The 26,145-nt window shown below is 34.7% G+C and overlaps 1 protein-coding gene across 21 annotated transcripts in view; it reads right to left on the bottom strand.

Moving 5' to 3' along the window:
• CHL1 (cell adhesion molecule L1 like) overlaps positions 1-26,145 on the bottom strand; it is a 219,986-nt gene that overhangs the window by 67,579 nt on the left and 126,262 nt on the right. For all 21 annotated transcript variants that reach the window (XM_082739888.1, XM_082739894.1, XM_082739877.1 and 18 more), the window contains 5 exons: positions 24,700-24,880; positions 18,911-19,016; positions 14,817-15,004; positions 1,790-1,912; positions 562-732 (listed from right to left, as the gene is read on the bottom strand). In XM_082739888.1, coding sequence (XP_082596014.1) covers positions 562-732; positions 1,790-1,912; positions 14,817-15,004; positions 18,911-19,016; positions 24,700-24,790 — 679 coding nt within the window. In that variant the 5' untranslated portion in view covers positions 24,791-24,880. The remainder of the gene's footprint in view (positions 1-561; positions 733-1,789; positions 1,913-14,816; positions 15,005-18,910; positions 19,017-24,699; positions 24,881-26,145) is intronic.

Consider the following 26,145-nt stretch of genomic DNA (forward strand, 5'->3'; position numbering starts at 1 on the left):
CAGGGATTATCTCTGCCCTTTGAATCTTACGGTTCTTTCTCCCACTAATGACTTTTTCCCAACTGGGAACCCAGACTGGCATCGGCAGAATTAAGGAGGGAAGAGAAGCAATTCATATAACTTTGCCAGTTTGGGAAGGACAACAAAGCTGGATGTGATAAAAATTATAATATTCACTCTTTTTATTTTTGACTCTTGTTTTCTTCCACATTTGTGGCCTGCTGGTTATTCAAGATCAGAATGCATCAAAGCCTGAGATTTGCTTCAGAAACCTTGGAATATTGCTGTGTATTTCACCCACTGCCAAGACCAGATCCTGCAGACGTCAAATGAAATATACTTGTACTGTGAATTGAGATTTGATTTTCTGGCTCCGAAAGACAGAGCTACTGTAGATGTGCAGCTGCAGATGTCTCTTTCATCTGGATGAAGTCTCTAGAGTTGAACTAAAAACAATGGCGGAAAATATCAACCCAGCTTTAACCGGCTTCAGCCAGAATGAAATTACAGGCATATTTGTATTCAGCATTCACGATGGAACGATAAATTATTTGGACTTACAACTGTTAACTGTTAGTTTCATTGGCATTTTCTGCACAATAGTCCTCAATCTTGGAAATGCAGCAAAGCAACAGTAATCATTCCGACTGTCTTTTTCTTCCACATTCGCAAAGTACAGATCTCCCTTTTGACTCATGTATACTCTTTCATCTTGTTCGATGTGTTCTAATTCTGGAAAGAAACATCTTGTCATTAATAGAGGCAACTATCTTTTATTGTGCCTTATTTCCCTCCTTCATTTTCCTTTCTTTCCTATTATTTAATTTTGTTTCCTTTTTCATGCTTGCTCTTTCTATTCCTCACAAGTCTAGTCTTACAATAAGAACAGTGAGAGAGAAGTAAAAACAAACAAACAAACAAACAAACACCTGGGAGCATGTTTTCCACCATTAACCAAAGAGGCCCACTGGTGGACAACCAGTCTGTACATTCTACCTCTCTTTACCATCTAAGCCTCTACTTTTGCACTGGCTTATCTGAAAACTGGTCCAATTGGTCCAAGCAGATCTCCCCAAAAGTTGTGTCTGAGAGCGATATTAATCTGTCTTTCCTGAATACAGTCTGGAATGTTCTAGGGTGACTGGACTCTGGAATGTTTGCCTGTGGCTAAGAATAGTTTCTTTCACTTTCTTCCAAGTACTATAGAAATATTATCATTTTTCTCTAGGGACCACAATGAGAAAACACTTAGGGCAAGTAGTGAAGGTATATGCCAGAAGGACTTTACAAGAAGCTGGAATTTCAACTCAAGTGTTAACACAATTTTTTTTTGGCAAATTAAACACTAAGGTTGATACTAATTTTTCTGTGGTCGTATGTAGTAAGTAGAACATTATTAAAATAGAAATATAAAGCTAGCAACACAAACCCAAGCCAACCCCAACTTTGACATGGATATTCCAAAAATAATTAAGTTGTTTGGAATATAAAAAGTATTTTCTTCATAGACATATGTTACCATCTCAGTAGTTTCTCCTCTTTCAGATATGATAAAATCAAGATAAATATTTAGGGGCTTTCTAGGGTTTTCACATACATTCTTAATAGAATAGTTAAAACTTGGAATACACTATATAGATGGATATATTTTTTTTAAATCTATTTCATTCCATAATGATAATTTTCCCCACATTGATAATCTTAGATTATTTTGAATCTGTGTTTCCCTATGTTATTGGACATGATGCATGAGATTAAAATCCTATGGATGGAACAGAATGTTACTTACCAATATTCATCCAGTAAATGTGTAAAGGCGGGAGGCCTTTGGGGGGGCTGCACGGGAGGACAACTGGATCTCCCTCCTCCACTTCAAGAGGGTCAATTTTTTCTTTTGGGAATTTTGGAACATCTAGTATAAAAAAAATCATTTAAGACATTATTTTAACATTAACTTTTAATGTTACAAGAAATATATTAAAACCTTCTTTTTAAGAAATAGAGTATTTTTTTAAAGATTTTATTTATTTATTTGACAGACAGAGATCACAAGTAGACGGAGAGGCAGGCAGAGAGAGAGAGAGGAGGAAGCAGGCTCCCTGCTGAGCAGAGAGCCCAATGCAGGACTCGATCCCAGGACCCTGAGATCATGACCTGAGCCGAAGGTAGCAGCTTAACCCACTGAGCCACCCAGGCACCCCCAAAATAGAGTATTTTTAACAAATTCAATACCCCAAATCTTGGCTCTTATCTCCCCTGCAGAACAAAATACTGTTAAGAATCTGGGGTGCAATTATATAACTTTAAAAATTCTCCTACATTTTACAAGTGTGGACAACAAATATTTTTGCTATGTAACATGGACTGGCAACAACAGACCTGTGCATGTTTCTCTGCACAGAGATATAAGTTCTGAGCTACAGGATTCACTAACTTTAAATTCTGATAGATATCATACTTTTTTTCTTCAAACACTATGATTTATTTTCTAGGCAGAGACATATCCTCTGTGTCTGGCTTTATTGTGAAGCCCTTGAATGAGATAGGCAAACATTCTATTCAAAGTGTAACCAAACTAAATTAAAAATTCAAAGACCACATTGGAAAAATGTTACAAATAACAATGAATAGAGAAACATGACCACTTTAAGTTGCTAGGAGAAACTTCCACACTGGAATCACTCCCAGAAAATGAAATTTCAAATGAAATGGAATTGATGTAGGAAAGTAGACTTTGCAATATTTTAACATATTCCTTCTTTCCCATGCTGGAGACACTTTCCTAAAAGAGCAACACAGTTACAATGGGAATAAAAGTCACAATTACGTAGAACTGGCAATCCAACACGAATGTGTGATTATTTTTACGAAATTATTTACAAGATAGTTTTAAGAATGTTCAAAATGTACTCTCCTTGAACACTATACTGATACATTTAGATTTTAATAGGGAACTTTGAATGATAAAATTACTCAGGCTCTTACGAAAAGACAAGGACCTTAAGAAGGTATTTATAATATTGCTGGCTTGATGGAACATATTAGAGGGTGTTCCATCTCTGTATTGCATTCTTAAATGGTGATTCACAAAAGATTATCATTATTCTTGGAAGCCTAAAGATTTACTCATTGATTATAAAGTTCTTCTTGAGAAGCTTTGTGCATTTCCTAGGTATTTGTTCTCTTGCCGGTCAACCCTGACCCCGACTCCTGAGTGGTTGAAGGAATTTGCTGACATTTCTCTTACTGATGCACCAGCTAGTCACAATGAATTGCTTTTTGTCTAAATTCAAGGACCTTTCAAGGCTTAGCACCGCAGGGGCAGTGGGTTATATGCAGCTCCTTTGCCAATTTGGCTAGAGCCATGTGACAATCCTCGATTCCCTGTTGCTCAACTCATTGTAGCAGATTTCTCTTGGCAACGCTGGAGACGTATTTGAAATGGCAACTATCTTGGAATCAAGCTTTTGCTCTAGGTAGCATGAAATTTCCCCCAAAAGACAGGAAAGCATGTTGAGGACATTCGTTATGGTAAGATCTTGTAGATAAAATATCAATGCCACCTCTTTGGTAATGCCTTAACTTGGAGAGCAAATGCTATACAAGTCATTTTGCAGAAAGTATACCTAACGCAAGTAATGTGTAGAACCTTACAAAGTAATTATATGCCCAAAGCTCCAAATTCAAATCACTTGTTTAGTGTAACTTGCTACAGTTGAAGCCCTGTGTTCTTTGGTATTGAAGTTAATGGTGGTACTGGATAGCTATTGAATTTGTTCATACTCAGATAAAAGGGGCAACTGAGGAAGAGAAACACAGACAATGGAAAGAGCCTGTAATCCTATTTCATAACAAGTGACTTATAACGCCTTAAAGGAATACACAGTTCCCTGGGTGATATCTATTGTAAAGTAGCTAATTAATAAGATATATAAAGCCTTAATTGGAGAGCTGCCCCCTCAGAGTATTCAGAAAAATCTAACAATTCAAACAGTTAATACTGCCCATGAAGCACTAGCATCCATGCATTAATTAAATCTAGATTATAAAATTCGAATTCCAAAGATGTAAATATGTAATTCGACTGGCTTCTAAGGCATCAATAATAAAAATAAATAAAATAAAATTTATAAGTCTATCAAACACTTTATGACATACCATAAATTTTCAGAATAGTTAGAGACCAAAGAAATGAAATGAAATGAAATTCAGGAAACAAGGGAAGAATATTTATATGTTTAACAATTTAAGGTCTGAGAATAGATATTATAAAAGCATTAATTTGTCAGGTTTTTTTTTTTTTTTTTTTGGTCTTCTTCTTTATCTTTGAAACTATTTAGCAAGTCTGATTCCATGTAGAAAGAGAACAATTTTAATGGCCACAGATAAATGTGGAATTTAATTACTGTAACTTAACAGCAGGCATGAATTTTATCTTGATTCAAATAAAGAAATGACTCCATTTAAAAATAACTCCAACCATTGGCTTCAGTTAATAAACATTAACATTGTTGAGTTTGGACAGATAAAATTCTTTTAAAAGTAAGTTGTAGGGGCACCTGTGTGGCTCAGTGGGTTAAAGCCTCTGTCTTCAGCTCAGGTCATGATCCCAGGGTTCTGGGATGGAGTCCCACATGGGACTCTCTGCTCAGTAGGGAGCCTGCTTCCCCCGCTCTCTCTGCCTGCCTCTCTGCCTGCTTATGATCTCTGTCTGTCAAATAAATAAAATCTTGGGAAAAAAAGTGAATTTTAAATAATCATTTTTCTTCTGTATAAGGCAACTAACATTGCTTTAACTTGCCAACATATTTTAAATGAGTTCTCCATCAACAGCAAAACAACGATCATTTAATTACGTTTCACTAACAATGGACTTGACCATGAATGATCTTTCCGCCAAGGAATCAGAATCTACTTGTTCATCAGCATCTACCTAAGCAGAAGTTTAAGAATCTTTGGAAATCCCATAATAACCACGTCTAGATGAAGTCAATTTCCTTTATATATAATGTCCCTCCCAGTCTATCTATCAGGAAATCAAGCAATTGATAGCGCCCATCTTTGTTTACTATTCTCCAATAGGCTTGCACAGTTCTTATGCAGTGTTGCAGACAAATTTCTAGTTACAACTCCAGTGGCATAGGTTCCTAAAACCCAGCCAGAATCTAGTGTGAAAAAAAAAAACTCTTCTAGAAACTAGACAAATGGACAGCAGTCTTCTTACTGGAATTATCAATATAAAGCAAACCAGCAAATGCAAACTTTCTAGAACCTCTACAAGTTCAAATGGTGACAATGAATTTTGAAACTCATCATTTCAATGCCCTCAACCTAATACACTGAAAAAGTAACATCTTGGTCCTTGAAATACGGATAACTTAAAAAAAAATATTTTGTATTTATAGGATAGTATAAACTGGGTTTGGGCACTAAACCTAACTGGCCATGTAGCTTCAGACCAGTTAGACCAGTATTTTCACCCTTCTGTGCCCCCATTTACTTTTCTCTGGGATCCCAGAGTCCTTTGAAATCATTTCTCTAGGCTCCTCAGAAGTCTCACTAGATTAGGAGTTTCTTAAGGGCAATGATGTTATAAAACTTAAGTTGTATGGTCTTACCACACCAACATGCTTAATAATAAAAGTAATAATGAAATAGCACCAGGATAATTAAACTTAATACAAATTGTGCTAACTAAACCACTTAAATGACAAAGGAACAGGTGACTTAACTACTACGAAGTTATGTGACTCTACAATTTTTTTCCCCTTAAACTCAAGAAATCACATCAAGTATTCTTACACTCCTGTCTTCCCATGAGTCTGATACTTGATGGCCAAGGTATTTCCGACAAAAAAGTACAATGTATTTCAGCTCATCTAGAGGACGTGTTACATGAATGATAAATGATGCACTGCCAGCATCCAGGTTATACACATAAACCCTGTAGTCAGCTGTTTGGGGCTGGATCCTGGCTTCCTCACTTACAGTGTGATCTGAATCTGTTACTTAATGTGCTTTTGTTTCCTCACTCGAACTGTAATTGACACCTCATTTACTGATTTGCGTCAAAGTTTAAGTAAATCGTTTTATATAAGTCAATTAAGTAGCGTGGGGCACTTAAAAAAAATCACTCAATATATGTTGGCTATTAGTTAAGTATTTTCACTCCACACGGGACACCCAGGCACACTGTATAAGAGGAGATGGGCAAAGAGGCATAGAGCTTTCTTCTGCTGTGCCCTCTGATTTTCCCTGTAGCCTACATTGTAACAACTTCGTAATTTTATGCAAATATTTGCAATTAGTTTTTACAGAGGAGGTAGGGAGGCGACCAGAGGGTAGAAACGGTATGCATTTCATGTAGAACCTATGGTTTAATGATACTCCCCCACATTACTGGGCAAATCTTCCTATGCCATAGAACTTTATCTACCTTGACTTATCTCTCTATTCACAGGACTGGACTGATGAGCTTTTTGAGCTTCTTACATTTCTATTGAATGTGTTTGGCAAATTGCATACAGTCTGACATGATGATCATGAATGCATTCCGCTGAGCTCACATGCTGTATCATCCCCAAGTCTAGTTTCCATCTATAAAGAAATGTAATTGATTCCCATTTCCTATAGTGTAACCCATTAATCCATTTAGGACTCCTGAGAAATAACACTGCCTTTCAGTCTATGAGCTTGTAATGAGTTCATGCTAAGGAAAGACACCCAATCCAGCCCATTTCATTCTAGTCGTTCACACAATCTGATGGATGAGAGGAAAATCCTCGGTCTTAATTAAACCTGTAAAACCCAAAGTTGCACTCTCAACTTAACAAATTGATCTTCTTTAGTTGGTTTGCATAGATCAGTAAAAGAAATTAGCATACGCTACCAGACCCTGCTTTTCTACCCTACCCCTCCCAAATCTGAGCAGTAAATAGCCAAAGTGTGTCTTAAGGGAATTGTCCTCAGGAATCTGAGGAAGTTATACAAATGTAGAACCCAGCAGACCAGAAATTCTAATTGGTTTCCATTAAAACAGTATATAGAGGATTGCATCTTCAAGCCTGCCATTTCCTAGATTATTTTAATAGGGTGTGGAAATTGCTTTAGTACTCTTATTCATTCTTTTATTCCTTAGTCTATGAAACAATAAATCAGTCACTCGTAATATGCATTCAAGCAGCATCTAGAAGCATGCAAAGAAGGAAGAATAGCATAGCATGACATCTTTTACCATTTCCAAGCATCCCAATTAGTACACATGACAACCAAAAGACTCCCCAAATAGTATATAAATAAATGCTTCAAAAACTCCAGAAAATTTGCATGTGGATTTCTTAACAGCACTATTTGTGATAGCCAAAAATTGGAAACAATCCAAATGGACATCAACTGGTGAAAGGATAAACAAAAAGTGGTACATCCGTACAATATAATGTTATTCAGCCATAAGAAGGAGCAAACTACTAATATATGCTAAAACGAGAATAAATCATGAAAACACGGTAGGTGGAAAAAGCTAGATGGAAAAAATCATGTATGGTATGACTGCATTTATATGAAATGTTCAGAAAAAAAAATTTACTGAGGCAGAAAGCAGACTAATGACTAACTAGGGCTAGGGGTGGGAAGAGAGACAGTGCATAAGGAGTCTTTGGGGGAATGATGAAAATGTTCTAGTATTAGATGATGATGTTCTAAAAATTTATTTTAAAAATTCACTCATTTTGCACTCAAAACTGATAAAATTTATGATATATAAATGATGTCCCAAAAGTTGTTTTAAAAAAATCAGAAAGGGGGGTTGGTGCCTGGGTGGCTCAGTTGGGTAAGCATCTGCTTTGGACTTGGGTCATGATCCCAACGTCCTGGGATCAGGCCCCACATTAGGTTCCTTGCTCAGCGGGGAGTTTGCTTCCCCCTCTGCCTCTGCTGCTCCCTCTGCTTATGCTCTCTTGCTCACACACACACACTCTCTCACATAAATACCAAAAATCTTTGAAAAAAAAAAATCATTAAGAGGCCACCTGGGTGGCTCAGTTGGTTAAGCATCTACCTTTGGCTCAGGTCCTGATCTCAGGGTTTGGGGATCAAGCCCATATTGGGCTCCCTGCTCAGCAGAGAGTCTGCTTCTCCCTCTCCCTCTGCCCTTCCCCTCTACTTGTGCTCTCTCTCTTTCTCAAATAAATAAATAAATAAAATCTTTAACAAAACAAAAATAAATTTTTAAAAAGTCAGAAAGAAAAATCACTAGAGGCTGACACAGAGGAGGGATGCTAATTGGAATAGGCTGATCTGAATGGCAGGCAGTACTGAAATACTGAAATAGCCCACACGGAATCATGTATATCATCATTTTAACTCTGCTGGTGGTTGTCAAAATCAAGGCCAGAAAGAATCTTACCCTCTCTCCTAACTCACTAACCACATTCATAGGATAGAAATTTCTTGAGGACAGTTTTTGTTTTGTTCACTACTAGCTCTCACACTACTAGAAAAGTGGCTGGCACAGGAGGGGAGCTTAATAAAGATGTGTTGAATAATTCACTGACTAACTCTCCCAGCCATATTGTGGAAAATCCATTTAGTTAAATGATTTTTTCCATGTTTGAAAACAGTGCATTGTGTTTGTTTGGTTGGTTTTCCTTTTACTCTTTCGTTCCCTAGCAAACTCAACTGCAGTGTTATTGAAAGCAGAAAACTGAACATGGGGTATAAAGGTTTCTGTTTGTAGAGAGTAATAATGGGATTTTCAGTTACTGCCCACATGTGAAAACTTAGGTGGCTAAAGCCTTTAAGCTTAGTCTAATGAAAACTTCAAGAAACTAGATGAAACTCTAAAATTCAAATCACAAAGTTTCCTTCGATATAGTAGAAGAATTGGTTCTCTACACTCTACAGCTTAAGAAAAGAATCAATTGATATAGATTGTAGAAAGCTTTAAATGGACCCTGATTTATAAACCCCTAAGAATTGGGGTAGCGATCCTATTCAACATAGAAATGATTGCAGAAAGCTGTTAGACGATGGAGTAATTTCAGGAGAGACTGGAAATGATGCATAAGAAACCTAATTTATTTTGCTCTTTTCTATAGCAGCGGAAAAACAGGGTAATTACCCACTACATAGCTCACATGTGACTCTCATCTCTTCACTGCAATACTAGCAGATTCAGGCCAGAATTATCCTCACATTGTTCACCCCATCACTTGGTCTGCTTAGATAACGAGAAAAAAATATTTTTTAAAAACTTTTAATTGCAGAATCTTATACTAATATGTGCCATTGGCTTCTCTGCAACAGATATAGCTACTGCCTTTGCCTTTGTGTATCCATAGCAACCATCAGAGTTCAGGTTAGGGATCACGCTGATGCCTTGCCTTCTACAACAGATTTTTAATACCTCTCTCTTGCACACGTATCTTTTTTCAGTTATTTCAGTTAATTAGATAGGCAGATTATACGGTTATAGTTAGACTATAATATATAGTTTTATAATATAAACTAAAATATGACTATAGTTATATACTTAGAGACAATATATCTGTCTAGTTTTATGATCACAACTGCAAATATCATGGTAATACTTTATGATCCAGAACTCATGAACATCTATTTTTTTTTAAAGATTTTATTTATTTATTTGAGGGAGAATGAGTGAGAGAGAGCATGAGAGAAGAGAAGGTCAGAGGGAGAAGTAGACTCCCCAAGGAGCTGGGAGCCCGATACGGGACTCGATCCTGGGAGTCCAGGATCATGACCTGAGCCGAAGGCAGTTGCTTAACCAACTGAGCCACCCAGGAGCCCTATATTTTTTAAATATTTTATTTATTTATTTGACAGAGAGATAGAGAGCACAAGTAGGCAGAGTGGCAGGCAGAGGGAGAGAGGGAAGCAGGCTCTCCGCTGACCAGGGAGCCCTATCTGGGGTTCGATCCCAGGACCCTGGAATCATGACCTGAGCTGAAGGCAGCTGCTTAATCGAGTGAGCTATGCAGGCATCCCATGAACATCTCCTATTGAATGTCACTTCAAACCTAAACTCCTGAGGCCAGTTTCCAAGTTTACTGACAGTACTTTGTACATTACTATGCCATAACACTTAACTTAATAACCCAGTATATCTAATTCAGACAAATAAACATGCTACTTATTATTTATGTTCCTATAGAAAAAAAAAAAAAAGAAACAAAGAAATACAACTAACACTCTTTTATCCACCACCCATCATACAAAAAAGACCTTTACCTTTCTATCTGCTCCCCCATTCCCTTTGAGGTAGCTATGATCTTGAGTTTTGTTTTAAACATTCTCTTGTTTCTCATTATAATTTTACCACATACAGCCATATCCCTAAATAATATTTTATCCTTACATGTCCTGAACTTAAACATATATGTTTTTTAAAGATTTTATTTATTTGAAAGACAGAGATCACAAGTAGAGAGGCAGGCAGAAAGAGGAAGGGAAATGGGCCCCCGCTGAATGAGAGCCTGATGTGGGACTCAATCCCAGGACTCTGGGATCATGACCTGAGCCGAAAGCAGAGGCTCAACCCAATGAGCCACCCAGGCACCTCTATGTTGAACTTATATTAATAAAATCATACTGTATGTATTCCAAGATTTGCTTTCATTGTTCAACATATTCCTAAGATGCATCAATTGTCACTGCTGAACAGTATTTTTGTATGACTATACCACAATAAATTTATCCAGTCTTATCATCGGTAGACTCATGTTTTTTCCAGTTTATTCTTAATTCAAGCAATGGTACCACAAATAGTCCCAATGGACATAGAAGAGTGGTACCCACATCCGATGAAGGAAATGGAATAGCAGGGTTACGGGTGAGAGTATCTTCAATTAAGGAGGCAGTGACAAGTATTTTCCACAGACCAGGTACACCTGCATCAGTGTAGATACGTATTACAGTAGCTGTATATTCCCACATAAAATTTTTACTCTCAAACTTCATAGTATTTCCCAATTTTGTGGGAACAAATGCTTTCATTATTTAGGTTACAGTTAATCTATTTCTGATTACTAATGATGTTGAGCCCATTCTCATTGGCCATTCCGGTCTGAGGTACACGTTTATGTCTTTTAAATTATTTTTTAAATTTTCTTTTAAAATTATTAATTATTTAATAATTATTTAAAATTATTTACAAATACTTAACATTATTTTTAGTTATAGTCATTGGCAATGATTTTTCCCCCTGGGTTATGGTTTATCATTTCACTTTCTTTTTAGGTCTTTTGATAAAAAGGGGTTCTAAAAATCAAATCCTTAGTGATTTCCTCATAGAACTACAATAGGTCCTACTTAAGAAAACATCCCTAACCTAAAATCATAACTACATGGCCCCAATCATTTTCTAATTTTTTAAAATATATTTTCCCTTTCAAAGTGTAGGCTTTAATACACCTGGAATGGATTTTTATATAATGTGAGATAAGACTCCAAATAAACATGTCCCTACATGGACAATCCGTTGTTCCACCGCACTAAATTAGGAAGGAAGGGAGGGAGGGAATCCACGCTAGTTTTCACGGTGCTTTCACATGTGCAACGGTTTGTTTGTGGGTTCTCTGTGCTGTCCCATCTAACTAATCCTATTCAAAGCCATACTGGCTTAATCACTAAAGTTTTACATTGAGCCTTGTTATGTGATAAAGTCAAGCTCTCTTGACTTGCTCTTATTCTTCAAGCATTTCTACCAAATTCTGCCCTTTACTCCTCAAATATATTGTGAATCACTTGGTCACATTCCATAAACATAACAAAAACAAACTAGAGATTTGGATTTCAATTATTCTACATATGAAGTCATGAAGAGTTGACATTTTAGCTTTACTAACTCTTCAAATCCATGAAAAAGGTCTATTTTTTCTATTTATCTAGATCTTTTGAAAAATTGTTTTTAATAATTGTGCATACTTTTCAACTATAAAGGTTTCACACCTCCTTGCTGGATTTATGTTCTGCTTCTGTATTATTTTATCCCTTCAATTTCTTTTGAGTTTATTCTGTTAACTTAAATCAGCTCATGCATTTTCATCTTAAAACTACATTACCTAAAAAGCTTACATTATTCATTTTCATTATTTTCTTATTTTCTAAGATTCGTATCTAGGATGAAAAACATCACATGTTCATTAGATGGACCTTATCCTTGGGTTCTTTAAAATCTTCCACAAGCTTACTGATGTTTTCTCTGCTTAAGCTTCCAAAAAATGAAACACATATGTTAATATCGCACATTATTATGAGCTATTACGAGATATCCCATTCCACTTATAATCTATTTCTGTTTCATATATTTTAAATTATATATGCCTGGTAAAATAATCTTCAGGAAGCCTTTAAAAAATAAGTTCTGATTTTAGCCATTCTGACTGGTGTGAGGTGATATCGCATTGTGGTTTTGATTTGTATTTCCCTGATGCCGAGTGATATGGAGCACTTTTTCATGTGTCTGTTGGCTATCTGGATGTCTTCTTTGCAGAAATGTCTGCTCATGTCCTCTGCCCATTTCTTGATTGGATTATTTGTTCTCTGGGTGTTGAGTTTGCGAAGTTCTTTATAGATTCTGGACACTAGTCCTTTATCTGATATGTCGTTTGCAAATCAATGAAACAAGATGGGATTGGGAGGGAGACAAACCATAAGTGACTCTTAATCTCACAAAACAAACTGAGGGTTGCTGGGGGGAGGGGGTTTGGGAGAAGGGGGTGGGATTATGGACATTGGGGAGGGTATGTGCTTGGGTGAGTGCTGTGAAGTGTGTAAACCTGGTGATTCACAGACCTGTACCCCTGGGAATAAAAATATATGTTTATAAAAAATAAAAAATTAATTAAAAAAAATTAAAAAAAAAAAAAGTTCTGTTTTGACTGATAATTCAGCCATTCTACTTCGTTTTGAATAGCATTAATCTGGAACATCTTTTCCATCTTTCAGTTTCAACAATTCTGTATTCTTATGACTCAGATGTGTTGTGCAATAAACAATTTATACCTTTCTTAAAAACAGCAACAACAACAAAAAACTTGAAGCATTTAATCTATTTACTTTCATCTTCAATTACAGGGATTTATTTATATAGTTTTTTCTTTCATTTTCACACAATTCTTACCTTTTTATTTTTCTCCCTCAAAAATAGTCTGTTAATCATTCATATTTTACTCTATACTTCTAATGTAATTGCTTTATAAATCTGAAAATGCATAATTTACTTGTAAGACTCGAAATTTGATCTTCTCTCCTCTAGAATTATAGAAGGGCTTTAGAATAATTTAAATCCAGTCATCTGTCTCAATTTTTAGGATAAGGTACACATGCTTTTTAGTATTTGTGTTTCTGAAGTTTGTATACATTCTGACCCACCCCTACTGACCCCAGGATAAAGGGTAAATTTTAGGATAAGGTACACGTGCTTTTCAGTATTTGTGTTTCTGAGGTTTGTATACATTCTGACCCACCCCTAATGACCCCCAGGATAAAGGGTCCATATCCATATGACTCTGAAACCCTTCAGTATCTACAAGTCTTCAAGAAGATATGGCCAAAAAGAAGTTGTCCACAGTTTCCTACATAAGAATTTACTCTACAAAGATTTTGGTTAGAATCATGTGATATTGGATACCTTAAGATTAGGGAAAACAAGATACCAAAAGTGGAAGCTGGTCACCAGTGACCTCATGCTGCAAGGCAAAATACGGTAATGAAGAAGTCATTTAACCTTCATCACAGTTATGGATAAATAACACCCTTAACAGTAAAGTAGTTTAGGTTTTCCATGATTATTATTTATGGAAAACATCATTAATATATATCAATTGCTCGTTCTCTAATGGGCATTCATTACTGAAGCTAAGCAGGACGGTAGGATCTACCTCTGAGTACAAACTATGAGTAGAAAGTGCCTGTACAATTTCTTGTAGGAAGTAATTCTTCATGCTCTCTGCCCCAGACTTTTTGACCAAGGTGGCGTAAGTTTCACATGATATAGCCACAGGATAATGCCATCTCCATTAGCATGTACCTCCAGGAGATTTCACTGAGAATGAATGCCCTGAAGAGTTCTGAGGCCCACAGCCAACTGCATAATCAGGAAATAAACACAGGGGCCTGGAGAATACCTGTTACTGCAGTATAATTAAGCCACATCCAACCAATGTATTTAACTTAATTCTCATCCCATGAGGCAAAGCAGACACTATTTTTCCTCCCAGGTTAGATATAAGAATACTGAATCACGAATTTATATTGCTTTCAAAGATCATCCACTTCTGGGACGCCCACGTGGTTCAACTGAGCGTCCAGCTCCTGGTTTCGGCTCCGGTCACAACCTCAGCATCATGAGGCTGAGCCCCAAGTCAGGCTCCACACTCAGTGCAGAGTCTGCTTGAGATTTTTCTCCCTCTGCCCCACTCTCTCTCTAAAACAAATAAGTGTTTTTTTTTTTTTAAATCACCCACTTTTAAGTATCAAGACCTAGAGGATAGTTTCACTTAGAAATAAAATATAGGTTTATTTGGGGAATGTGAGTATGGGATAACTGGGTGATGGACATTAAGGAAGGCTCAGGATATAATGAGTACTGGGTATTATATAAGACTGATCAATCGCTGAACTCTACTTCTGAAACTAATAACACACTAATAATATGTTAGTCGATTATATTTAAATTTTAAAAAGGATAAAAGAAATATAGGACATATATAAGTTGGTAATTAAATTAAGAATGTGTCATTATTTTACTCAACATTAAAAAGTTTGTAAAATGAAACCTCCATTGTAACACTTACTTGGAACTATAAATTCTATTTCTTCTGACATAGCAACTCCCAGTTTATTAGAAGCAAAGCAACGGTATTTCCCTTGGAAGTGAGATACGTGCCCCTCATTTGGGATCTTAAAGGTTCCTGAGTTGTTAGATACAATTATCCGAGAGTCAGAGAGATCAAAAGGCTTGTCATCCTTAGTCCATGTAAATCTGTAAGATAAAACTAAAGTAAATAATCCTGAAAAATCAAAACATATTTCTTAAAGTAGTGAGAAACAAATACACAGCAATGATAAAACCAAAACATTTTATGGTAAAAAAATTTTTTTTTGATTGACTGTATAACAGAATACCAAAAAATTCTCAGAAGAGTCTGAGAAATTTTACAAGTTGCTATATACTGAATGTTTATGTCTCCCCCAAATTCGTATGTTGAAGCCCAATCCCTGATGTAACAGTATCTAGAGGTAGAGGATTGGGCAAGTGATGGTCATGAAGGTGGAGTTCTCATGGATGGGATTAGCACCCTTAAGAAGGAGAACCCAGAGAGCATTTTTGCTTTCTTCGGCCACGTGAGGTTAAAACATGAAAACAGCTGTCTATAACCAACCAAGTGGGTCCTCATCAGACACCAAATCGGTAAGGCCTTGATCTTGGTCTGCCCAGTCCCCAGAACGATGTGACAAATGTACATTTGTTGTTTAAACCACCCAGTCTGTGCCATTTTTATTATAGCATGCTGAACTAAGACCAACCCATAAAAAAGCTATAACAACTAAGAAAACAAAAACCGCAGACAGGTTTTGTTCTGTTCTTTTTAAAGTTACTATTTTTTAAATTTTTTCATTTGGAAAGGTATTTCACTAACACTTTGAAGACTGCTTTTTTTTTTAATTTTTTATTTTTTATAAACATATATTTTTATCCCCAGGGGTACAGGTCTGTGAATCACCAGGTTTACACACTTCACAGCACTTTGAAGACTACTTAATCCAAAAACATATAATATGTCATCATATGTGTTATGTGAAGAGTTCACTCAAAATTAAAAAAAAAAAAACAAAAAAACAAGTACCATTAAATGTGGTCACATTTCCTATCTAGATTTTTAGACATATTAGTAACATATTTGAGACCACAAAAATATAATGGTTTGAAAACTGAGTTTTTCTGATTATTACAATGCTACTAAAGACAGTTTCTATGACAATATTATTTCCTGTCATATGATTACTACTGAAGTTACTTAACAATTTGCATTTTTCCCCTTTTATAAACAAACCGTGGTAAACAACCTTAACATCATTTATTTTTTGGCACTTATCCAAATATTTCATGAGACCAATCTCTTAAAAGTAAGAACGACAGACCAATAACATAAGAAAATTTTTATAGCTGTTGATAAATGTTGCAGAATTGTATTCCAGAAAAAAAATACAGTGTTAAATTCTCACCCCAGTGTGGAACCATGTCATTTCTGTGGATGAGGTTATAAAAAGTTTTTTAAAAAGTTATTAATCTAATAATGACTTTCCAAGTTGATTTTATTCAACATTTCATATATGAATTATCCATGCAAATTGTGGAATGTTTCAGGACACCATTTTCTTACACTAAACTATCTGATTATTCTTTCACCAGGAATAACAAACCTTTGTGAGACACAGTTTTTTTTTTTTTTTTTAGGAGCATATCTGCCTTCTTCCCAATTCCAGTTCTTTTATGTCTTCTCTCTATGAGTGTTTTATGTTTTACCGGCTTTACTTACAAAGAACACAAAGAATCTATTTTTTAAATTCCAGTATGTTGAATGGGATCACTTCACCTATACAGAATTAAACATTTCCACTTGGAAATACGTTACATGTTTTCATTCATTGAAATCTTCTTTCCTGATCCTAGGCAAAACCTTATAGACACTGCCCCCAATTTAAATCCCACATAGTTCTTGTTACATAGTATTTGATATTGTTTTTGTCGATGTTGCTACCACTGTTAAGACTGACAGATTTTTTTTTTCCTTTTGCTATCGTAATGGGATTTTTCCTTCTTGTTTCCCAATTGTTTCCTAACTGCCTTATATGCAAATCTAATTAGACTTTTTAAAATTTATCTTTAATTTTTAAATCAACTTACAATTGACCACTTCAGTGTAGCCCTTTGTATTTATAAAAGCTTGTTTTTATCCAGCAAATAGATAGAATAACAAATTCCATGATAATAATATTATTTAATATTATTAATATTATTATTAATTATTATTAATATTATTTAATATTATATTATAACATTTAATATTATTATAATAATATTAAATAATATTATTTAATACTATTATTTGATAATATTATTTAATAATATCATTAAATAATATTAAATATTTAAATATTGTTATTTAATATTATTTAATGATATTATTAAATAATAATATTTTCTCATATGTATAGATTTTATTTTCTTGCATTATTGTATTAGACAAGGTTCTAGAAAAATAAGTAAGAGTGTTACCAGAAGACATTCTATTCTTATTACTGAATTTATTATAAATGCTAGTGGTATTTCATAATTAAATTCATACTGGTTATAGACCTAATAAACAAATTTGATCATTAATCATTTCTGACGATTGTAGGGTATTATCTTCTGATATATAACTCAGTTCATTACTATTTATCATAATATTGACTGATCCATATTAATCCAGCCATAATGATTGACTAAATTCTTCTTCATATAATTCTATCCACATTTACATATACTAATTGAATATATTCCATTTGGTAAACTATAGATAATAATGATAATTTAAAACATTAATGATTCATTAAGAATGATTTTTAAGGGGCGCCTGGGTGGCTCAGTGGTTTGGGCTGCTGCCTTCGGCTCGGGTCATGATCTCAGGGTCCTGGGATCGAGCCCCGCATTGGGCTCCCTGCTCCGCAGGAAGCCTGCTTCCCTCTCTCTCTCTCTCTCTCTGCCTACCTCTCTGCCTACTTGTGATCTCTGTCTGTCATATAAATAAATAAAATCTTTAAAAAAAAAATGATTTTTAAAATATCAAATTATCAGGTAATAATAATGTTAGTCACAATACAACTTCAAATAATTAATTTTCCTTAAATATGTGTCTTAGTATATGGAAGAGAATCACACAAATCAGTAGAAGTATGTAGCTTTGTTGCCCATTTTAGAATCATCTACATTAAAATATAAAATTCTCCCTACAGCTTCTCCCTCTTCACTCCCAACATACACACTTTCTTTCTCCCTTTCAAAGTGTGGGAGGCATTTTGAAAAAACTTCATCACTGATTATGATCACCTACACTAACAATTAATTAATAAAACACTAGATAAAATATACAATGCAGTTAGCATTCAGATGACTAAATATTTCTATGATAACTTAAAAAATATCAAGTAACAGCCTACTCACTGAATAAAATATGTGTCACATTAAAAAAAGTATGTGTCACATTTAAAGACATGCAATAGTAAATATGTACAGAATGTCATTTATCGATGTGTTAACTTTCAGGGGCACCTGGGTGGCTCAGTGGGTTGAGCCCCTGCCTTTGGCTCAGGTCCTGATCTCAGGGTCCTGGGATCAAGCCCCGCATTGGGCTCTCTTCCTCTCTCTCTGCTTGCCTCTCTGACTACTTGTAATCTATCTCTCTGTCAAATAAATAAATAAAATCTTTTAAAAAAAGTATTAACTTTCAGCTTAACAAATGCTACCTTTCACTAAGCAGAATAAAGGATCTTCTGGACTTTGGCTACCTTGTTCACTTGTAAGGAATTATCAACTATTTCCATGAAATACATATTCCATATCATTACATATATATTCCATATCATTACAACTAAAACCTATGTTAAATATTTAACATAAGGCAATTTATTTTATGGTAAAAATGATTTCGACTTGCAGAAGAACATACGTAAACCAAACTTTATTTTCATAAACATAGCTAGTATTTTTTTTTTTTTGGCAACTCTTAACTTTAATCATGTGTAGTTTTAGAGTTCAACAAGCTTATGATGGTCAGAATACAAAGAAATTTAAAAAAGAGATTATATACATATAAACAATTATTTCATTTGCAAGTATACTCACATTGGTTCCGGATTTCCTTTAGCTTCACATTCGATTTGAAAATATTCATCAAAGGGAAAGGCAACTTGCACTTTTGATTGCTTTATGATTGTTGGAACCTGTTGAACTAAATATCAAAATATGTATATGAAGATCATGGTCTTCAAATATTAGGTCAGCTGAATTTAGCTATAACAAAAATACTTGAAATCCTATACTGATAAGAGAACTATAAAAAAAATGTGAAGTACAGAACAAATCTGATTTCCTCATTGAAAAATATATTTTATTAGTTAATTGAGGTTTGCTCTTGGGTCATTTTTTTTTTAATTCCAGTGTAGTCAACATAGTATAATATTAGTTTCAAGTATACAATACAGTGATTCAACAATTCTACACATTACTCAGTGTTCATAGTGATAAGTATACTCTTAACTTCCTTTATCTGTTTCACCCATCCCCGCCCACCCACTGCCCATCTGGTAACCATCCCTTTGTTCTCTATGGTTAAGAGTCTGTTTTTTGGTTTGTATATTTTTTTCTTTGTTCATTTGTTTTCCTTTTTAAATTCTGGAATTTAAGAAGGAAAACATATGGTATTTGTTTTTCTCTGATTGATTTCACTTAGCCTATACCCTCTAGATCTATCCATGTCACTGCAAATGGCAAGGTTACATTCTTTTCTGGATGAATTTATATATATATAGATATAATCACTTCTTCATTCACCTATCAATGGACACTTTAGGTACTTCCAGAATCTGGCTACTGTAAATGATGCCTCAATAAACACAGGGGTGCATATATCTTTGCAAATTAATGTTTGTGCTTTCTTTGGGTAGATACCCAGTAGTGGAATTGCTAGATCATATGGTAATCCTATTTTTAATTTTTTTGAGGAATCTCCATACTGTTTTCTACAGTGGCTACACAAGGCTGCATTCCCACCAACAGTGTATAAAGATTTCTTTTTCTCCACATCCAACACTTGTTGTTTCTTGTGTTTTGGATTTTTAGCCATTCTGAGAGGTATGAGGTGATATCACATTGTGGTTTTTAATTTGTTGATGATTAGTGATGCTGCATATCCTTTCATTTATCTGTTGGTCATCTCTAAGTCTTTGGAGAAATGCCTGTTCATGTCTTCTGCCCATTTTTAACTGGATTATGCAAAATGTATTTAATTTTAAAGGACATACTTCACTGATACCGTTTCATTTCATGTTGCCAAAAGTATTCATTTTATTTAAACCCAGATAAAGAAACAATTTGTAGAGCAGAATAAAAATTGCCATATCATTACAACTTTAAAATCTCTATTTTTAAATTACTGACATTTACTCTATGTTGATATGTGCATATATATTTTTATTTAATTCAGTCATTTTGACAGTTTTTTTTTAATTTAATGTCTTAGTTTCCTAAGACATTATAATTATTTTACCACTTTTCCATTATTTATTCTCAATGTTTTGTGATCATTTCTTGGATAATTTTCTTATTATTGGACATTTGATTTTTCTTTCATTTTTCTCTTTCCAGGTAACATGTACTTCTATAGGCATTTAAATTTTTCAAGCATATAAGTTTTTCCTTTATTGAATTAGTGACTTATGATAGATTTCCAAATAGTATTTACACAAATAGTATTTACTCTGGATAAATGATAATATCATTTCACAAGAGGATATTAACTATAAACAACACATGAGTATACAGTTTCCAACATCCTTGCCACAAATGAACACCAACCTAAAAATGATAAAAATACTTTGCTAATTATTACAAAGGAAATTATAACATCCTCATTCTATTTTTATTTCTACTTATTGCTTTTATTAATAAATGCTTTTCCCTAAGCTTGTTTATTGTTTGTCATTCCCCATTTATAAATTATCCTCTCAGTATTACTGGGGGCTTGGGGTTAGTTTCTTCCCCTTAGAATTTAGCAGCAATCATCAGCAATAAAAATAAACAATGGTATTTTTAAATGGATTCTACATATTCAAATATCTCCTCATCTTGCGATAAACTTTTTTAGTGTCTCAAAGTTAAATAACCTTCAACACAAACTTAAAAAGTAGGCAGGTGACTTTGTTTCTCACTAAGTGAAGCAGCTGGATGAGAATTATGTTCATAAAATAAGTGTACTAATGCTGAAGATACGGACATGGTTAGGTTTTGAAGAGGGACACAGATGATAGGTAAAGATCTACCGTCTGTGAGCACTCAATAGTTTTCAAACTGATGCATTACCATTTTAGTATTCTTACAACCTCTAGTAAGGAAAGGGACAGCACTGAATTCATAAGGAAGTATAAGCGATTCAGCAGTAGGAAGCTGATTTCAGCAAATATGTTTTGAGAAAAGCAATTTGCAGAAATGCACTGAGCCTGATTAGGTAAGTAATATTCCACAGTGGAGTTACAAATAGAGCCCTAAACCCAGTTACACCGAGCCAGACCATAAACCACTGTATTTTCTCACTTGTAAAGTTAGGAATTCGAGCTAAATTGTTCTCAGACTTTTTGGTCTCAGGATCTCTCTACATTCTTAAAAACTAGAGGAAGTCCCAAAGGGCATTTGTTCATTTGATTTATATCTAACAATATTTACCTAATTAGAAATTAAAACTGAGAAAACTTTTAAAATTTTATTATTAATCCATTTTAAATAATCCATTTTAAATAATCTTTTTTTGTTTGTTTTTGTTTTTTATTCATTTAAATAATCTTATATGTTAAAATAATTACCTATTTTATCAAGAACATGAAATATAATGAGAACAGTGGCATTGTTTTTACATTTCGCAAATCTCTTTAATATCTTCAGAGAAGGCAGCTGGATTCTCACATCTACTTCTACATACAATCTGTCACAAAAGTTGTTCTGCTTAAGTATATGAAGAAAATCCAGCTCTATACAGATAGGTACTTGAATACTTCATCATCCTTTCTGATGATCGTGGACATGCTTCTTAAATAGTACACCAAAACTCATTATGTGGTAGTTTCTCAAACATTGACTACAATATGGAATCTGAAATCATATCAATGAACTTTTCATATTCTATTATACTAACATGTTTTACCCATGATTTTTTTTTTAAGATTTTTTTTTTTTTCAGTAACTCTATGCCTAATGTGGAGCTCAAACTTACAACCCCAAGGTCAAGAGTTGCATGTTCTACCCACTGAGCCAGCTAAGTGCCCCATCCATGGCATCTTTTTCACCTAGGTAGAATTTTGTAACATTATGCAATAATCACTTAGAAAAAAAAAAAAAAATACTGTTTCATGGACCCTGAGATGTCCATGGATCATTTTAAGCATTGATGGCCAGCCTAGAATAATAACTGAAAACTATTTTTCCAATTTTAAAAAAAATTTTTGGTTTAATGAATCTGATCATTGAGCTTTACTAGTTTAGGTACATGGGCCCAAGTTCAGTTCTTATCCATTGGATATTCATAAACATTTTAACAACATGCAAAAAAAAAATCATACCTTCATGGACATTTACCTTGTTTCTGATTGCTACCGCTTCTAAGTAGAACAAGTCTTGAGCTTATTGCAAATTCATATTATTTAAATTTTATTACAGTTATAAAAGGTGAGGGATGATATACAATAGTAACAGTCCCTAAGATACCAGCTAATAACTTGTGAACAACTTTTTTATTAGAACATAATTCTTCCTTAAATTTGCTAAGGTTGTAAAGTCTCAGCAATAATGAATTACTCAGGGAATGGAACTAATAACCTTTGAGTGTTTATAAGAATATATATTCTACATTATAAATCCTTTCCTCCATAATTAGGCCAATTACAGATATACCAGACTCGTTGACATTCACATTGGATACCTGTCTTAGTTGCATTTACTAGTGAGTGCTCTGGAGCACTGAAATGAATGGTTAATAATATTCAGTTCCTCTGAAAACATCATTAATATTTTATAACAATTGTTGTCCAAGGACATTACAGAATGAAAATGCATAAGTAACTGAGACAACAACCAGAATAAAAAAAAAATGTGTGTTACGGATTAATATAAACTTTTAAATTTTTTACTACTGATGAACTAAATGAGAAAAGAAGGAAAGGAAATGTATATTCTAAGGGACATGATCAGGAATCTGAATCAGGAATCCCAGTGCATCTTTGTTGCTACCAGGGAAAAAAATGTAAGATTATTAGCCTCCTTCTCACAAGGATCACCAAGAACTTTGCTCTCAATTTTGCACTGCACACTCAAACCAAAAGAACATACTGAAGATGAATAATTTCCAGTTCTTGACTTGAATGTCTACAACTAGGCTAATATATATTGTGTGTAGACTAAGAGATTTCAGCTTGATTTAAAGAGAACTTTAAATCTGTACATCTACAGAACAAGTAGGTGAAATTCCTCAAGAAGAAAGAATATCCAAGAGAGACTCTGTCAGGACAATGGAGAAGGAATTCTCACTTAGGGGTGAATTCAAAGGGTATGGCTGCCCAAAGTGTATGATGTGAAACGCCTATATGAAGTAATTTAAGGTGGCCCTCAGAAAAATGGTTCAAAAACACATTATATTGTATAGTCAGAGACTAACTTTCTTTTCTATTCACTTTCAGATCAAGTACTTCAGAAGAAAAGTTTCAGTTCAGAATTAGCAAGCCTCTTCATATTTATTCAACTTGCTGAGCTCAAGTCTAATTGTCTAACGCTTAGATGATTTGCAAAGGTCATTTCCAAGGCTAAGAATCAAATAAACAAGCACTGCCTCTTGTATTATAAATCTACAAATTACATATGGAAAAGACAGGAGGAGGGCGTGTGGGTGGCATCTGTCTTAGGCTTAGGTCATATGTGAGGGTCCTGGGATGAAGCCCACATTTGGGTTTCCCGATTCTTCCTGCTCCTCCCCCTGCTCCCCCCCCTCCCCTACTGGTGCACTCTCTGTCAAATAAATAAATAAAATCTCTTAAAAAAAAAAAAAAGACAGGAGGGATAATACAGGAAACATATGGATAAAGATATCTACATAACCTCTCAAGGGTCTTTTATATTTCCTGTCCTAACAACACAAGGGGAATTCCCCATATCTCTGTTACACAGCTGATACAGTATTACATAAACTGTTTGTAAACGTATTATTTTTATTATTTTATGTATTTCAAGATATATATTTCCATAAAACCAATGACTAACCTCTGGATATGTATGTCATAGATATTTATGTATGTCAAGATATATATTTCCATAAAACCAATGACCTAACCTCTGGTTATGAATTCATAGTATATAATGTCTAGATTTTCAGAGTTGTTATCATCTTATACTTTTAGTTGTATAACAATGGCTCTTCAATATTTAATTAATTCTTTGTTTTCATTCTTACATATACAACCATTTTGAAAAAAGATACAAAATGTATTCCCTTCCTTTTTATCATAATTGGTTGAATACCACTAATTTCTGAATCATAACACTCCCTAAAATAAATTAACGGAGTATATAAATAACAGCCATTGGTAATATTGAAGAGTATCTTATGTGGCAAAACACCTGATCTATAATTCATGTGTGCCAAGTTTTCACAAGAAGAGTCAAAAAGCCTGAGCTGTAAAATAATTATAGCAAGCAACCAAAGACAAGACAGTCAATTTTTTAAAAAGGGAATGATGAATTCTGATGACAGATTGCTGGAAAATAAATACAAACATAGTAGAAAAATCACATCTTCAAACTACAAGTATTCTACTTAAAAATGAAAATGCAAGTAAGAAATTCCATGAAGTAGGTATTGAATGCTGTCATTTTACCTGACAGTGGTATATCCATGGCTGTAGAGAATTTCAACAGAAGACAAATTAGAGATACAATTAATCCTCTTCCTCCTAACAGCATCTCCATTGCTCTTCAGGATGGAGGCAACTCAGGAAGAATGAAAATTGTAATGTTTCCGTTGACTTTTGGTTTAAGGCTGAGAAGAATGTAGTTCACCTGGGAATTCAAAAAACAAACAAAATGACATATATTTTAAGTTCATATACTCTGAAATGACCCCTTAATTTTTTTTTTTACAGATTTTATTTATTTGAGAGAGAGCACAAGCAGAGGTGGTAGGTTGTAGGGGTAGGGGTATTCCTGGGGGGGTGTAGGCAAGTGGCAGGAGCAGGCTCCCCACTGAGCAGGGAGCAAGACGAGGGCTCCATCCCAGGACCCTGAAATCATGACCTGAGCTGAAGGCAGATGCTTGACATACTGAGCTACCCAGGCACCCCTGACAATAAAATTTAAACAAATGTTTCTGCTGCAATAATTTTCCTCTTGATGAAACACTTTACCAGTAACTCCACATAAATATTATTATTCTTTCTATATGCTTTATTAAAGGACAGGTGATATATGCTACAGTGTAAACGATGACCCATTCCAGTGAACTATACTTTTTGGCCAGATGAATTTTTGCATCAAGGCACTCTAGTACATTCTATCAGGGGTGGGTGTCAGTGCTATGAGAACAACTTCATTTACCCCATTTTGTTCAAAATGTAGCTCTTTTTCAAACAATTCTTTGGATCAGGCAACTAACCCCACTTGAGTCATTTATGAAGCATCACAAATCTAACTGCTGATTTTTTTTAATAGTTTATTTATTTATTTGATAGACAGATCACAAATAGGCAGAGAGGCAGGCAGAGAGGGGGTGGGGGAAGCAGGCTCCCTGGTAAGCAGAGAGCCCCAATGCGGGGGCTCGATCCCAGAACCCGAGACCACGACCTAAGCCAAAGGTAGAGGCTTAACCCACTGAGCCACTCAGACAGCCCTGTTGATTTTTTTTGACAAAATAACTTTTCATGTTCAAGGTTATGACACTAATAGAAAGTGAACAGCAAGATACAGGAGTGGAAGACATGAAAGACAAATGGATAAGGATCAGCCACTCTAACATTTATAAATTTGGGTTTTGCTGAAGCAGAAAATAATTATCCTCAGCTACTTTACACTTAAGCAGAATGTTCATTCACTCCATATTGTGTAGAAATAAAAAATAAAATGTCAACTTTCGGGGAGCCTGGGTGGCTAAGTGGGTTGAAGCCTCTGCCTTCGGCTCAGGTCATGATCCCAGGGTCCTGGGATCGAGTCCCGCATCGGGCTCTCTGCTTGGCAGGGAGCCTGCTTCCTCCTCTCTCTCCGCCAGCTTCTCTGCCTACTTGTGATATCTGTCTGTCAAATAAATAAATAAAATCTTTAAAAATAAATAA

The sequence above is a fragment of the Mustela nivalis genome (assembly GCF_964662115.1).
Source record: "Mustela nivalis genome assembly, chromosome: 1".
NCBI lineage: Eukaryota > Metazoa > Chordata > Mammalia > Carnivora > Mustelidae > Mustela > Mustela nivalis.